This window comes from Protobothrops mucrosquamatus, unplaced genomic scaffold, assembly GCF_001527695.2.
Source record: "Protobothrops mucrosquamatus isolate PMUCROS unplaced genomic scaffold, P.Mucros_1.0 scaffold3052, whole genome shotgun sequence".
NCBI lineage: Eukaryota > Metazoa > Chordata > Lepidosauria > Squamata > Viperidae > Protobothrops > Protobothrops mucrosquamatus.
The window spans coordinates 1-17,079 of record NW_015389064.1 but is presented as its reverse complement, the minus strand read 5'-3'; the positions used below and the strand labels follow the sequence as shown (position 1 = coordinate 17,079).

Sequence of the window (17,079 nt, the reverse complement as noted above, 5' to 3'; positions counted from 1 at the left end):
GAGGACTTGCTCCAACCATGACAGAAACAAACATTTTCGAGACAAACCATAACTTTAAAGCTATTTTTTATTGTATGTTTTAAGTTCCAATACCTTCTTCCATGTGTCATGTATGAAATTTGTAAGTCCCATCTGTGGTATACATTTAACCACTGATTGAAAACCACTGCTGCGAAAGATATTTGGGGGACTGTAGCTCTCTTGTTCTTGCTATATTCTAATGCCCAAGGTTCTTCAGCAAAAGAGACTTAAGTAAATTATCTACTTGGAAATTCTGGAACTCCATATGATTCTTATGTTCAGAGCCATCTCAGTTAGCCCGGACAAGCAAGATTTGCAAGTGTCAGTTCAGCTTTAGCTTCTTCATCCCTGATCCAAGAGCTAAGAATTGGATTAACATTCTTTTATCTTAATGTAAGACTAAGACTATTTATTAAAGCACTAATCAGCATGAAACCTTCACTCTGTTCTAGCTGGTGGGGGAAGTGTTTGTTGCCCCTCAGAAATTAGCAATACATTTTCTGAATGTCTGTTCAACATAATACAGTGTTTCACATTCTAGTTTCTGCTTTATGAAATTGGATTCTGTCAAAACATTAAAGGATTTGGATATGTGCTTTCCCACCTGTATTTCAAAGAGGAACAGCAAGAGAATTAGCTTGAGCCCTTATTATGGGAGAGGATTGGAAAGAATTTATATTCTGCTGCTCAGCTGTGTTTCCAGCGATTTTCCCGGCAGAAGCGTAATCCCAGCACTCAATCTTAAAATCCCTTTGTGTAGACAGGAAGAAAAGATGGCTCCCATGTGCTCAGCCAAAACATCAGCTGGGCTTCTCTAAATAAGCTACGCACATAATGTCCAGCTGCTGCACAAGTTATAAAAAAGCCAAATGGAGTTGCGTGCTGAGAAGCCTGTTTCTTTCTGTATGTAACCTTATCCAGATTAATCTCAAAAAATGATTGTTATGAATCAATGCTCCAAGCATCGAGTTCTGATTCATGGATTTATTCACAATGAGTCAAATGTATTTCAGGTCCGGGGGGAAGTTCTATTTTTCAGCTGTTGTTCTTTCCATACGTCTTATTAAGGCTTCATGGAAGACGGCCACTGCAAAATCCGCATCTTCCTTAGTAATGCACATCGGAGGTTTAATTCTAAATGTCTTGGGGAAAGGAAAAAAAAAGGGAAAATATTATATAGAGAATATTTAGTAGTAGAGATGTTTTGGCAATAGATATCATCACAAAGCAACATGCTGTACAGTCACCGCTTAAGGGGCAGAGGATGGGGATGGACCAAGCTAAAACAATTCCAGCCTACCACAAACTAAATTTATTGATCCATCTGTGTGGTCCTGGCTCTACAATTTATTTTGCAGCCATAACAAAAGGTAGGTATGGCCAGCCCCTTTTCATGTGATCGTTTTATGGTGCTTGGCAACTAACCTGCATTTACAGCATCATGTGGTCACATGACTGATTCACAGTGTTTTTGCCAAAAATTGGCATTTCTCTAAAAAAGTGCCCATTAGGACAATGGGCTGCTTAGCAACCAGCGTGACTTACGACAGTAATTCTGGGCTCAATTATGATTGTAAGTTGAGGACTATCTCTACTTCTCTCCCTGTGTTTTGTTTCATGCACAGGCTAATAAACCTGGAACAAGCAAGTTTGGAAACAAGCAGCAGATGCCAGCTATTTCATACATAGACAGCTGTATGTGTTCCTTTTGGACAGTAAAGCATTGCTTATAAGCGGGGCTGGCTAATCTTTTTCCCCTCGGGGCTAAAGTTTTCTTATTAAGGTCTGGATGGGGCATGATAATGACATGGTAATGTTACTGGAGGTATGTGCTTTTTACCATCCTAAATTACTCTGTGTCACCCGTCATCCTGGCAATGTTCAGCCTTTTGAAATACATACAGAGGAATACTGACTGCCATATACGTACTCCTTGACTTATGACCACAGTTGAGCCCCCAAATTTTCATTGCTAAGCAAGACAGTTGTTAAGTGAATTGTGCTCCATTTTACGAACTTTCTTGCCACAGTTGTTAAGTGAATCACTGCAGGTGTTAAGTTAGTAACATGGTTTTCAGTGAATCTGGTTTCCCCATTGACTTTGCTTGTCAGAAGGTCACAAAAAGAGGATTGCATGACCCCGGGACACTGCAACCGTCATAAAGGCATGCCATTTGTCAAGAGTCCAAATTCTGATCATGTGATCATGGGGATGCTGTAATGGTTGTAAGTGTGAAAAGCAGTCATGTCACTTTTTTCGGTGCCATTGTAAGTTTGAAAGGTCACTAAATGAATGGTTGTAAGTCAAGGACTGTACTTTTTTTCATATGCAAATCAGTGATTCTTCCTCAGCATGGGTCATCCCTCTATATACTAAAGAACTGGCTGTGGTCACACCTTAATAGGCTTCTCAATGTTTACGATACCTGTGAATATATCCCTCCTTTGCCAATCAGCAACCCCATATCTTTGCAGTCTTCCCAAATCTGGTCCATCTCTTCAGCTGGAAGTGGCTGGCGAGTTTCCTAAGAAGAAAGATTAAACTTCAGTTTCCCACCTTTTTTTCATTTTTTTTTTAAAAACCAGGAAGACATGAAAGAATCAAACAACACCTAGCCATTGATCCCCCAAAACAGGTTTCTTCTAAAACCTGTAAAATTGCATTCTGACACACCCAACATTACAACATCTTGTGCTTTATTTATTGATGAAATTAATACTCTGCCACTCAGAACTCAAAATAGCTTTTGAACGTCTGCGCATCCACAAAGACTCACAACACAAAAATGCAGCAGGTAGAGCTTAATTTTTCAGTAATTGCCATAGTGAGTTAGTTGTGTTTGCAAGAAGACTCTACAGGAAGTCCTTGACAGATGACTAATGGAACTTGCCCGTTATGATCATATGTCATAGCGGCTACAAAACAGGTTGATGGATTTCACTACCTTTTTTGTAGTGGTCATAAACTCGCCACCACGATCATTAAGTGAACTAATGGAAGTAAGGACCAGTTTTCAGCAAAAACACAGACACAGGACTGGAGGATGCTGCAAAGGGCCATGAATTCAGCCCTGTTGCTGAGCACCCAAAGTTTGGTCAACCATCCATTAGAAATTCGAACCTGGTTTGTAGATCCTTTTTTCAGGTCAGTCATAACTCTGAATGATTGCTAAGGGACTGGTCAAAAATAAAGGACTACCTGTAATTTCAGTAATGCCAGAGCAAAGTTGGACCTACAATCAAGATTCAATGTGTAGTTCTCTGCTCATCTGTTGGTTTGGGGGTTTTTTTGCACCATAGTTTTAGAGTTATAACATTAATATTCACTTCTGGTTTTACTGATTCTATATTCTGCAGTAGGTATTATGGTTATTTAGTCACTTTAGCATTATATATAGTTTTATATAATAGTATGCCAATTACATAGTTATAGCACTACATTCCTCATGGATTTAATAACCCTAATTATATTTATAATCTTAATGGAACTATTATGTTTTCATATTTGTGCTAGCACCTTACAATTTAATTATTCTTATAGCATGTAAATTAGACTTGCAAAACAGGATGCTTTTAATTTTAGTGCTGAATATAAATTTTATTGATCAGTGACCAAAATATGATGGAAATGATGCTTCTCTACTCAGCGTACCGTTCTGAGCATTACAGTTCCAGAAATCTATCAATATTTTAGAGACAGTTCAGAGGAGGCCAATAAAAATGATACAAGGCCTTCAGAGCATGTTCTAAATCTATGGGGATAGGGAGAAAACAGCTGGACTCTTCAGTATCAGTGTTACTCAATCTTGGAAACTCCCAGAATTCCCAGACAATCATGCTACTTGGGGGAATTTTGGAAATTGAAGTCCACACATCTTAAAGTTGCCAAGATTGGAAACATTGGTCTGGAGCGAAGAAACTGAGGGGAGACATGATATGATAGCTATGGTGAGATACATAAAGGGAAGCTACAGAGAAGATAGTCAGAAATTATTTGATCTGGCCCTAGAAATTAGGGGTAGAAATAGCAACCATGAGTTTAAAATTCATCAGATTATAAAGGAAAATCAATAGCATTTGTACAACAGTGAATAGTGAACAATAGTGAACATTCCAGTTAGAATCCAAAGGTTATAGATTTTCCCTGTGTTTTTTTTTTTTTAAAAAACAACCACCTCTCATGAATTGAAAATTGATTTTCCTGCACATTGCAGTGAGTTGGACTAGATGACCCTTGTTATCCTTTCCAACTCAATGCAAGTACCTTACAAGCACTATAGGCCCACCAAGTGCAGTCCATACCTTATTCTTGACCATCTCTATCCCAATCATAAGTCCTTTGCCACGAACATCTCCAATAATTTCAAACTTATCCCGCAGCTTTGCAAACTCTAAGAGCAAGTGAGTTCCAATCTCTTGGCAATTTTTCTGCAAGCCATCTTCTGCTATTGCCTAGACACACAAAAATGATAGAAGAAATCATCAAGCATTCTGAAATGGCATTGCTGGCCCATTTAATTCTACAAGGGAGCTTAAAAACTAGACCGAAATAACTTTGATAAGAGTCAAAAAATATTAACATGTCAATCAAATTCACTACGTGCCAATACATGAGAAAATTCTGGAGTATATTTGATTTAATACAATATTCAGGGGCTTTGGGGGAGGGGGCTCCACCATTAAAATAGTGGATATAGCTGAGGTAATCAAAGTCCCGGCCCAATATATTTGCATGCAATGCTTGTGACCCACATTAAAAAGGGGGCAAAGCTTCAACCACCCAAAGTAGTGGCCCCAATACTTTGCAAGTATCCCTGGAAATATGGAGAATATGTATTCTCTCAAGACTAACTTTCTTGCTGTCTACATGCAAAGTACAGTGGAAATTATACATGCATATTTTTTTCTCCCATTCCACTGTGTTTGATTCTCGGAAACTGGACAAATCCCTGACGTTTTCTTGACAAGGTTTTTCAGAAGTGGTTTGGCTTGGCCTCCTTCCCAGTGCTGAGAGAAAGAGACTGGCCCAAGGTCATCCAAGTGGCTTCATACCCAAGGTGGTACTAGAACTCACCGTCTCCCAGTTTCTAGCCTGATGCCTTAACTACAACATATTGGTTCTCTACACATGTGTAATATACCCATTAAGTTCACTGGAATCTGCAATAATCTGCATGATGAATAATCTGCATTGAACTATCTGCATGGGAACCTCTCAATCCATAGTTTTGATGCTTATTACATGAATGGAAACCTTCAGCCTGCCTGTGCGTTTCCTGCATTTAAGCAGAGAAGGAAGTTATGTATGAAAATAAAAAGGATCCCAGATTGTTTTGCTAGAAACGAATAAAGAATCTCTAGCCAAGGTGACTAAATGTGCATGCATTAAGGCACAGCAAGCCATCATTTTGGGAACAAAAAAAAATCCCTTTAATTTAAGAGGGGAAAGTCAATTTTGTCAAAATTCATAATAACATGTAAAAACCAGTGAAAACATTTTCTTACATCCAGGACCGCAGATCCAACTGCACATGCCACAGGATTGCCTCCAAATGTGTTGAAATGGAGGTTCTCTGTCAAACTATGTGCAATTTCTAAAACCAAAATATATTAGTATTAATACATGAAGTTGTAAAGTCATTCATTAAAGAAATCAGCAGCTGGAAGTAACATAAAAAGAGAGATCTATGTTTACAATGCAGGCAGACCTTGATTTACAGCATTTGCTTAGCGACTGAAGTTACAACAGCACTGAAACAGCTGTTGGCTTCCAGTAAGGAAAGTCAACAGGGGAAACTGGATTTGCTTAACAACCATATGATTCACTTAACTGCAGTGATTTGCTTAACAACTGTGACAAGGAAGGTCGTAAAATTGGATGCAATGAGGTTAACAACCTCTTCCTGTAGCAATGGAAATTCTGGTCCCAACTGTGCTTGTAAATTGAGGATTAACTCTATTTGGAACCTCAGTGTTCCCATAGTGACTCAGAAGTTCTTTTGTGAATCTGTGCTCTCAATGTTCAGTGGATCAGATTGAAAGTAAGTCTGTATGTAGTCAAAGCCCTTTCCACCTAAAGTGATTTTTATCTAAAGGTTTCTTTGGTTTATGCAAATACCAGATGCAGGTGCCCATAGTCTAATGCAAAGTCATTCGTTCACTAGGCTGAACTATGCATTTGAATTATTACTAGGCTATTACTAGGCTGAACTATGCATTTGAATTGGATTTGTTTACACTGCAAAACCAGATTGTATTAAAAAGTAATTCATTTATTTTATCCAGTCAAGGCATCCAAAAACTACAGTATCACATTATTTGACAATTAAGCTCTGCAATTCTACCAATTCAATTTTCATACCACAGTCCTGAAGGAGCTGCAAAAACGAAGACTTAACAACTTCATGGTGATCAAAATAATCTCATTCAGCCATATTTATCTAATTTCTGTATTTTAAACTTACGATTATTTATAAAATTTATGACTGTACCAGGCTCAAAAACAGTAACTGTAAGAGGGACCTTGGAGTCCTAGTGGACGATCACTTAAATATGAGCCAACAGTGTGCTACAGCAGCCAAAAAAGCTAATATAATCCTTGGTTGTATAAAAGTGCAAAGAAGAGCAACTAAGATGATTAAAGGACTGGAGACAAAAACATATGAAGAATGGTTGCAGGATTTGGGTTTGGCTAGTCTAGAGAAAAAAAGGACTAGGGGGGACATGATAGCAGTATTCCAGTATTTGAGAAGTTGCCACAAAGAGGAGAGTTCAACTTATTTTTTAAAGCACAAGAAGACAGGACAAGAAACAATGGGTGGAAACTAATCAAGGAGAGAAGCAAGCTGGAATTAAGGAGAAACTTCCTAACAGTGAGAATAATTAACCACTGGAATAGCTTGCCGTCAGAAGTTGTGGGTGCTTTATCGTTGGAGGTTTTTAAGAAGAGACTGGATAGTCACTTGTCTAAAATAATATAGCATCTCCTGCTTGAGCAGGGAGTTGGACTAGAAGACCTCAATGGTCTTCCAGCTCTATTCTGACTCTGAGATTCCTAGAAATATGACAATTTCATAGAATAGGGCTTTGGGTTTAGTTTCTGTTGACTGAGAGTGGAAAGGAAACTGATAGTTTCTTTAAAACATTTATTTTAATTTAAAATATGCAGGTGAATCATAATGGAAGAAAATTGTAAGATTATTTTGTGGGCCACCTGCTGTTAGCTGGAGATGACATCTTTTATGATAAAGTCATAGGGTAAACCTTAAAGAATAACACAATTATTTCATAAGCGTTCATGAATCACAGTCTGGTTCACCCTATTAACACTTGTAACATCACTGTCATAAAAATACAGCCCTGGCAGAGACAAGGGAAGGAAAAAGAAAAGAATAAGAGGAGAGACAGAGAGAATAAGAATTAGAGTCCGTGTCTGTTCGTAGTGCCTGCTTATGGCTTTTCTCTATATGTGTTGTGATTCCTTGCCAGCCAGCGGACCCGGCAGCTGAGTCTGAGGAATCAGAGGAGGAGGAGGGGCCTGGAGTGACATCAGAGTCAGAGGAAGGCTCTGAGGAGCTCCAAGATTTACAGTCTGACGAGAAGCCTGGCCCCTCTACTCGTGTTCAGGCTGAGACACAGCTGTGCTAGGAGTCTGAGTTGGACAGTGATGAATCACAGCTGGGAGATATCCAGGATGCATGAAAATGCCAGCAAGAAAAGAGAGTAGGACAGAGAAATGCAATGGGGCGGCTCCAAAGGCAAAGGAGAAGGCATTAGGAAGCCACGCCTTGGCTGCATAATAAAAGGGAAGGTGTGGGAGGTGCTGGTTGCCAAAGGCAACCATTCGTGTTGAGGATCGAGTTTCTATGAACTGTGTTTGTTTGCCTTGGACATTGACTCAGGTCTGTGAATAATAAAAGGGGATTGGTTTTTTCCTGCGGTTCCAGCCTGCTTGTTGGAAGAGGGGTTTCTCCTTGTGAGCTTAACAAGGACTCACATAGGCTGGGACAGAACAATATGAGATAAAAATTCTACTGATCCAGCAAAATTTATCGTCTCATGTGTGTTCTGAAATATGAATGTACGTGTTAAGGTCAAGAATAAAATGCAACCCAAACTCTTTTTCATAGCCCTCCAGGCCTCTGGGAAATGATTGTTGAAGACTGTGGAATGGCATCCTGCCATTTTGAAGCAGGGAACAATCGTATGGAACGTATGACATTGTTGGGGAAGAAACCCCCCCCAAATCCTCTTCAACCCAGGAAGACAACAGAGAATTACCTGACCTTTCTCCCATGTTGATGTGATTGCACCCCCTTTGTGGCATAACCCGCACCCCTGGACTCTGTGCAGGAAAGGCTGTTCACTCTGAAACCCACCAAGTGTGAAAGTAGTTCTCACCTGCTGTGGTCACAACTGCCGCCATGGGAAAGCCGTTACCAATTCCTTTGGCCATGGTAACTATGTCTGGAATGACATCGTGACCTTGAAATCCCCAGAAATGACTGCCCGTTCGACCAAATCCAGTCTGAACCTTGGGGGAACATAGAAAAGGTGCTTTAAAAAAGTTTAGCGCATGGCTGACTGGAGAATTCTGGGAGTTGAAGTCCACAGATCTTAACGTTGCCAAGGTTGGACACCCGTGCTGTAGTTTCTCTATATAAGTAGCATCTATATTTTAAGGCTATTGTTTCCTGATAGGGAACTGTATATATTCCCTGTCAGGTTTTATGGAGATTCTCAATCATCCAGATCATGATTGTCCTAAAGCAAAGCTTTTCAACCAGTGGTACGGGTACCAGCTGTGGTACATTGTCACCTGGCAGGTGGTATGCGACCACCCTAGAAAAATGGTAGCGGGGGAGGGGAATGAGCTGAACCGGTGGCAGCTCCGCACAAGCCTGAGTGAGAGATGGCTGGAGCTGCAGGGCTGTCAGGGCTTAGCAGAAGCGCCAGGATCAGTGCTTCTTCAGGACTGTAGTGCTCAGTGGAAGCGCCAGCATCAGCGCCAGGCTCCAGCTGGAGCTTGGTGCTGATCCTGGCGCTTCTGCTGAGCCCAGAAGAAGCGCCGATCAGCTGGAATGTTGCAGCATCTCCAGGGTCTTGTGATTTACATTCAGATGGTTGGCAACTGATTCATATTTATGACGGTCACAGTGTCCCAGGGTCATGTGAAGTGGCCAAAACCTGCTACAACCACCCAGCAGACGGGAATAAAAACCAAACACCCCCCCACCCCACCCCCGCTGCCAATCCTCAACAGAAATGCTCATAACCATGAAAACCTCGGACAGGAGGAAGAGCGCCACTGGGTGGGCAGGCAGGTCTCTTGCTCGGGACTTTTTCCAGTGCCATTGTAACTTCGAACAGTCATTAAGTGAACTGTTGTAAGTCGAGGACTACCAGTACTTCATCACTTTTTTCCTTTCTTTTTTGGGGGGTCATCAAGTTTTTGACACCTTGCTAGGCGACTGGTGGTACTCGGATATTGCCATATCCTAAAAGTGGTACAATGGGTGAAAAGGTTGAAAAGCCCTGGCCTAAAGGGGTTTTTTTCCCCCCTCCAAAAGGCAACTGGACTTCTTTGTTTTATTTTCTCTGAAAACATTTCACTTCTCATTGAAGAAGCTTTTTCTTCTGAAGAAGTAGTTCTGAAGAAATGTTTTGGATGTGAAATAAAAAATTTTCAAAGAAAAAACCCCCCAAGAAAGTCCAGTTGCCTTTTGAAAAAAGCACCATTGGGTTCACTATCAGATATGCTACATGCATGCCAGTATTTCATCAGCTGCTCTTACACAGAAGTGACTTCCAAACTGAAATCTGAGTATGGTAAAGTCCTTAGAGAAAACACCACCCACTTCTCCCAAGTTCAGGATTCAGTTTAAATTTTGTCCTGTGTTTGCTTTCTACTTATTTCTAGAAGACACACCAACTGTCTTGCTTGTAGGAGGAGGAGTTCCCTCAGGCCAACTTGTTTTGCAAAGTCTTCTTCAAATGCTTTGTAGAGTCCCAATCCCAGGGGCCCAGCCAATCTAACCACTCTGCCAACGATATCTAAAATAGCCGTCCTTGTAGAAACGATGCACATAAAATTTGGAGACGGGAATCACATTCAGATATTCACCTCATCTGCTATGCAGAGACCTCCCCTTTCACGCACCAACCGATAAGCCTCCTTTAGGAATCCTTTGGGAAACTGAACAGCTCCATTTACGCCCTGGAGAAAGCAGACAGACAGGATCAAAGGAAATATTGATCTTCCAAAGAAAATTCCACAGAATCATAGAGCTGGAAGTAATCTTTTGAGGCCTTCTGGACCAACACCCAGCTCAAGGTGGGAGTCCTATACCACCCCAGTCAAAATGGTTATCCAGTCTATTTTTGAAAACCTCCAGTGATGGAGCACCCACAACTCAAGGGAAGCTATTCCACTGATTAATTGCTCTCAGGTCAGAAAATTTCTCCTTACTTCTAAGTTGGATCTCTTTTTGACAAGCTTCCACACGTTATTTCTTGTCCTGACTTCTGATGCCCAAGAGCAGGGGTAGGCAACCTTGGCTCTTTTATGACTGTGGACTTCAACTTCCAGAATTCCTGAGCCAGCCATGCTGAGGGGAAAGGGAGAGGTTTCCAAGCTGAGCCATGCTGGCTCAGGAATTCTGGGAGTTGAAGTCCACGAGTCATAAAAGAGCCAAGGTTGCCTACCCCTGCCCAAAAGAATAAGCCAATCCCGTCTTCTTTGTGACAGCCCTTCAAGTACTGGAAGATAGCTATCTTGTCCCCCACTAATCTTTCTCTTCAATAAACTAGACATATATCTAGTAGTTCCCTCAACTGTTCATCATACAGTTTAGCCTTCTCTTCTCTGCACACTTTCCAGGTTCTCAGCATCTTGTTTGTATCATGGTAACCAGAATTGGATGCAGTATTGCAATTGTGGTTTCACTAGTGTCCGGCATCATGTGAACACCATTTATACCTTGTGTAATTGCTGTAGTCCTAGTGATGCGCTTCAATGCACACGGCCAGGAGGTGGCACTGTTGAATTTATTTTCCTTTTAACCCATTACCTGTTTTACCTTTTCCTTGCTAGTGTAGGAAGCCCCCCACCCCAGAGAAGGAAATATTTTGAAGAATATTAAAAAGGCAGAATATTATATTTCTCCAAAGGATCTTAAAGGCAGAAAAGCAGGCCCAGTTTTTCTTAATAGCCCCAGGCAGAGGCCAGCTCTGTAGAAATGCAGATTTGATAATCCCATTCAGAAAGACTGAGCAAATGCTACCTGCAGAATCCCATTCAAGACAGGATCTTTTGAAATCCTTGCAGCAAAACTGATAGCTAACAATAGCAGAGTGATAGAACTAAAACCAGCAACTCCTCACTCAAAAGATCCAATACAGGACATAGCCATCAGCAACAGCCCCAGGGAAGCAGGACATGACCTTTAGGACATAATAGGATTAACGCACCACCATCAGAATACTAAAAGGGCACACTGAACCTCAGGTCAAAGTTCATGCCACAGGAACAGGAACAACTCCAAACACAAAAGCCCAAGAAGGTATAAAAACCCACCACTCCCAGCACCATGTGGTCAGCTGTTCCAGAGCCACATTTCTCTCTGGTTCTGCAACTCAATAAAGAGCCTTCTTTCCAAACAGCCTCCATTTTGTTTATTCTCAGCTTGGACTGGACCCTGATGAAGATTTTTCTTTCAACACTAGTAAGGAGCATCAGCTGAGTACTACTTCTTTCACATGCTGGAATTACAATACCTGGTGAAGTGACACCCATGGAAGGTATGTGGTGGCAGCAGTGGAAGAGGAAGTATGAAACCTCCAACTTTTCACCATATGGCTCAGCCAAACTACATACTACATCCATCATGTAAGATTACATGATGGCAGTCTGGGCCTGAACAAAAGGGGTCCATTAGTAGCAGGAGATCTCAACCCAGGATAGGAGGACAAGAATGCAGAAAGTGAGCATATAATTCCCCTCAATGGATGCTCTTAAACAGGTAGGAGAAAGAGAAGGCCAAGACATCTCTACATACAGAATGCATGGGAAAAGAGTGTGTCAGATTTGAAATAGAAGTGGGTATATATCCTGTACCATCGCTCCTGCTTATTGAGAGAAAATGCTGCCAATCTACTATTCCCATAAAGATTTAATTCCTAGCTCAGCCAAGTTTTTACAGCACAGTTTATACCAGTACTTAGCAGGGTTAAAAGTGTTCAGTTTATATCCTGAAAGGAAATCCCTTCTGGATCACTTGCAGATCAAAGAATTAAGATGTCCAACAATCAGAGAAGTTGTACAGTCTTTTTGTCTTATTATGAGAAAATCACAGCTTTATATACTATAACTATTCTCTTGAACTAAAGTAATAATAAGCAAGCCTCCAAGATGATGCTGCGAGAGTCAATTTTTCAAATGAAAACAAAGCACATTTTATAGTGTGATTCTATGCATATCTAACACCATCAGTGAGGCTGACTCCCTGGTTAAATGTATGTAGGATAGCGACTACAGTCCTAGAGATATCTAGAAGTCCCGCTGAATACAACATACTTAAGGTGACATTATGTTTTATAATGAGGAAGATGTTTTTTTAGGAATCAAGCATAAAGGTAAAGGTTGTCTAGTGAGGTTTGAATATAGGGGGCAGTGCTCATGTCCGTTTCTTAGTTGAAGGAGCCAGCATTGTCTGAAGACATTTCTGTGTTCATGTGACTGGCATGTCTATATACCAAGGCGCACAGAACGCTGTTACTTCCCACCCAAGTGCTACCTATTTATCTACTCGCATTTGCATGCTTTCAAACAGCTAGGTGGGCAGGAGCTGGGGCAAATAACGGGAGCTCACCCAGTCGCACAGTGCTCAGATCTCAAACCCGGGCTCTCAGCTTTCCACCTGACAAGCTCAGCATCTTTAAGCACTTTAACCACCCCACTTCCTAAGAATCAAGCACGGTATGAACTAATCTGCATTGGAAAGGACAGTGAAAAGTTTTAGGTCCTTGCAGCCTGTTAAAAGAAACAAAACACTTACTTGAATTGGCTCAGCAATAAATGCAGCAACTTTGTTTGGAACACAAGTCTGGAGTGTGTCCTTGAATTGCTCAATGTACTGGTCGTTTGCGTGGCAGGTTCCTGTATTGAAGGAGGTGAGGAGGAGCAATACATCAATTATTTTAAGGCTGTTATTACAGCCAGGTTTATCATTTAAAATGCCAAAGGGCTTTTCCCCGCTTGGCCCACTGTGACATGAAGTTGCCTCTGCTATATCCTTTTTTGGCTAAATCAAATGATGCTGCCTTCATTTAGGAACAGAAGTGGGAGAAGCAGGAGGGGGGCCGATCAGGAGGAAAACAAATTTCATCCTAGTGAATTTCTGCTGAATAAGGATGGACAGCACCAACTCAACATTAAGTGGGATTAGGGTGGAGGTTCGTTCTTCAAGCTTGTGGGTTGGTTTCTGAACATTTCATTACCAGGCTAGGTAACATCTTCAGTGGAGTTTAGGGGAATGACAGTGTCAGTGTTTTTCTGCCTATAAAGGCTTTGTGTGGTCAGTAGGTGTTGTGACGGGTCAGGTGTGGGTGTGTCAAGTGAGGGTCTTGTGATGGGTCAGATGTGGGTGTATTGTGAGGGTCTTGTAATGGATCTTGTGATGGGGAGGTCATGTCAGGTGAGGGTTACTGGGAGGTGAAGTTCTTGTTTGGGAGGATTTGTGTGGGTTGGTTTAGGTTTGGTGCTGTCACTGGTTGGTTGTGCAGTTGATTTGAATTCTAAGGGGTTCATTGGTTGGTTGTAGGTCGATGTATCTGTTGATGGAATTGCTTGTGGAGTACCAGGCTTCAATGAACTCACGTGCATGTACGGTGGTAGTATGGCCAATGATTCTGATATTACTCCAATCAAATCCACTGAAGATGTTACCTAGCCTAGTAATGAAACATTCGGAAACCAACCCACGGGCTCAGAGAACAAACCCCCAGCCTCATCCTACACCCAAGGCAGTGGTGGGATTCAGCCAGTTCGCACCAGTTCAGCAGAACCGGTAGCTAATTTTTTGTTGCCAAGGCCCAGAATGGACTTCCGGAAGCGGCATCCACACAGAGAACTGGTTGTTCACATATTTGAATCCCACCACTGACCCAAGCTCAGATATTCGCCACCATCGCAAAATTAGAAGGGATTGTATGATTGAGATCTGATTAAACAGATTCTGACACTTATAGGTAGTCCTCAACGTATGACTGTAATGAAGCCTGGAATTAGTTGTAAGTTGTGTTGGTTGTCAGGTGGACCATACCCGATTTTACACCCTTTGTTGTGGTGGTTGTAAAATGAATGAAGTGGTTAGTTACTAAGCGAACAGCGCAGATAAGCAAATCTATTGTCCCACAGTGGGCATTTTTTTTTTTTGCCAGAAACCAGAAATAAAGGCTGTTCCCAGCAAAAAAAATGTTTTAAATTGTGCTCACATGATCATGGTATTCTGCAAAAAAGTGGGCCTGCGAAAATCAAGAGGGTTTTCTTTACTAACCAACCTGAGGAACAGGAGCACTTTCGAATTGTTTGCACCGGAGAATCACGGCAGTGGCTTCCTCCCCAAGGACCACGGAAAACATCAGGTAACATTGTCTAAAGAAACAACAGACCTAAAGATGTTCATTATTCCACCATGATGTACTTGAACATGCTAAATTTTTAAAAGGTACATTCATGAAGAAAAGACAGAACTGAGATAGCAAAGAGAAATAAAGATGAACCCTTACAATAGAGATCTCACCATTTATTCCTTGTTTATAAACCAAGTTTTCTCTAACATGAGAATCGGAAATGCCCACCTGGCCAACTTCAATCCTTATTGGTAAAGCCCAGGGGTAGGCCACCTTGGCTCTTTTATGACTCGTGGACTTCAACTTCCAGAATTCCTGAGCCAGCATGGCTCAGCTTGGAAACTTCTCCCTTTCCCCTCAGCATGGCTGGGTCAGGAATTCTGGGAGTTGAAGTCCACATGTCATAAAAGAGCCAAGGTTGCCTACCCCTGGTATAGCCAAATGCAGAACATCCATAAATCTATCAGAAGACAAATACATGATGGGATTTTACTACCTATCATTTCATTTTTATGGATGCTACTGGGGCTCAGCAGGATAGCTGGAAATATAATTATGCTTCTACTTGATTCTTATCTTTGTAATATGCTAGATTATTTTCTTTTGTCATCTAAGGAGTCTAGACTGTAAAATTAGAGCAGGGAGTGGATGAATACTAATGACATTATATAGCTCCCACGTACCACACTGCAGACACAACTGCTACCGTTAAATAAAAGGATCAAAGTACATAATAAGAATTTTCAAACACTTTTTTAAAATCTCAACAGATTTTTTAAAATAATATTTTATTAATTTTCCAATTTTACATTTAAGTATTTAAAAAGCAACGTGGGGGCTGGGTTAATCAATAGTTCGATAAATTTTTTAGTACAAATCTCAAGTTACAACATCAAATATTTCCTCTCTTTTTCCCCTTAACATTTATTACCTCGTATTTAAGCTAATACAGTTCTTATTATATCAATAAAAACATCATTACATTTATCAATAAATTTTAGCTTATACGTATCTTAATTATTTTTTTCATTCAATCTTCATAAACAATCCATATCCTGTTATTAATTTTTCCCCAATTTTTAGTTTCCCATCAATATTCCAATTTAACTGTTAATATTTATAATTTTCAGGCTTTAGGTAACCAAGATTTCCCTTATCTCAATTCATAACAGAATCTAATATCCAAAATACACATTTTATCTATTTGAATATAATCTTGTTCTATTTCCTAAAAGTTATCTATTTCCCACCATATTAAATCATCTACTTAATAATACAATATCCCCTTTAATAAATCAAAACCATTATAGATATTACAATAATTTTTTTTCTTTTAGGTCTAATTTTTAAATATTAAACAGATAAAATCCTTATTTTCAACTAATTTCCAAATATTTTAAATCTAATGACCAGAATTCCCTTTATCTCAACTTCTCCCTTTAACCCTCTAATTAATAACATGAAATCCCCTCTAATAAATCAAACCTCCAATTTTCTTCAGCCTTATTCTGGCTTTCTTCCTTTGCCAACTAGGCTTTCATATCAGTGCTTTTAGATTGTCAAATAGATCTCCCTCTATTATTATATATGTTATTTGAAATAAAGGAGACCAATTGCCATTTTTTTGGAAGGACTAGTCCATTTGTATTCATTAATTTGTCTCCCTATTATTCCAATTCCCCATGATTGCCCTAATATGTTTATCTTCCATTCAATCTGTTCTTCTTTCTCAAATTTCTTCTGATTTATATATAGAAAAAGTCTTTTCCATTTTCAGTGTTGTCACTCCCTTTTCTGGATTTTCCATTAACTGTATTTGTTGGTCAATTGAGTCCTCTTCTTAATATTTGATTGTTCCACTTCTTCTGTTATCTTCTGCGTTGTTAGTTCTTTGGTTGTAGTCAAAGTTTGGGTTTGTGTATCTAGCTGGCATCTTGATCTTTTATGTTAGGTCTTATTTTATCACAAGTTGAAAGAATGGTTTCATGTATTGCTTTTAACATGGAAAGGATCTTTTCCTGATCTTCCTCCATTTCTTTCACGTGTTTATAAATAGTCTTTATAGTAGAAATCGTTTGTCAAGCAAGATTTTATAGTCCAAAGTATTTCATCATCTCATATAGTAACCAATATTCCTCAAATAAAGAGATAGGAAGGCAATTCCCCACATATAACTCTGAAAGTCAGTAAAGGTTTACATTCACTGTTCAAGTAGGCCAGTTATGCCACCCGCTGTTCTTCTACAGCTGAGTTTCTCACAGGTAGTGCCAAGGTCAGAAGAGTCTTATCTAAGGTCTGGGCTTCGAGCCAAGTCTCTTTTAGGAAATAACAAGTTGTAATACCAAACTTTGCCACAAGATGTCACCGATGCCATTTAAGGTTTTTTAAGTCCAAAACTTTTAGAATCCTTTTTCCAATTTTATTTCT

The 17,079-nt window shown here is 40.2% G+C and overlaps 1 protein-coding gene across 1 annotated transcript; it reads right to left on the bottom strand.

Annotated features, from left to right (window-relative positions):
* Window positions 1–1,049: 1,049 nt before the first annotated feature.
* AGXT2 (alanine--glyoxylate aminotransferase 2) lies at window positions 1,050–14,671 on the bottom strand. The gene is made up of 8 exons (XM_015826318.1): window positions 14,581–14,671; window positions 13,077–13,177; window positions 10,145–10,237; window positions 8,422–8,554; window positions 5,527–5,615; window positions 4,324–4,473; window positions 2,448–2,546; window positions 1,050–1,163 (listed from the first exon to the last, which is right to left on the bottom strand). Exons 1-8 carry the CDS (start codon window positions 14,669–14,671, stop codon window positions 1,050–1,052), a joined length of 870 nt encoding a protein of 289 aa, XP_015681804.1.
* Window positions 14,672–17,079: the final 2,408 nt, after the last annotated feature.

Bases quoted from the DNA above. Each gene is read 5' to 3' on its own strand.
- AGXT2 (XM_015826318.1), bottom strand. From the start codon at position 14,671: ATGTTACCTGATGTTTTCCGTGGTCCTTGGGGAGGAAGCCACTGCCGT. The intron at 10,238-13,076 runs GTAAGTGTTTTG...TGCTTTCTCCAG, and splicing joins TTATTGCTGAGCCAATTCAA to GGCGTAAATGGAGCTGTTCA. The intron at 5,616-8,421 runs GTGAGAACTACT...TTTTGGTTTTAG, and splicing joins GGCAGTTGTGACCACAGCAG to AAATTGCACATAGTTTGACA.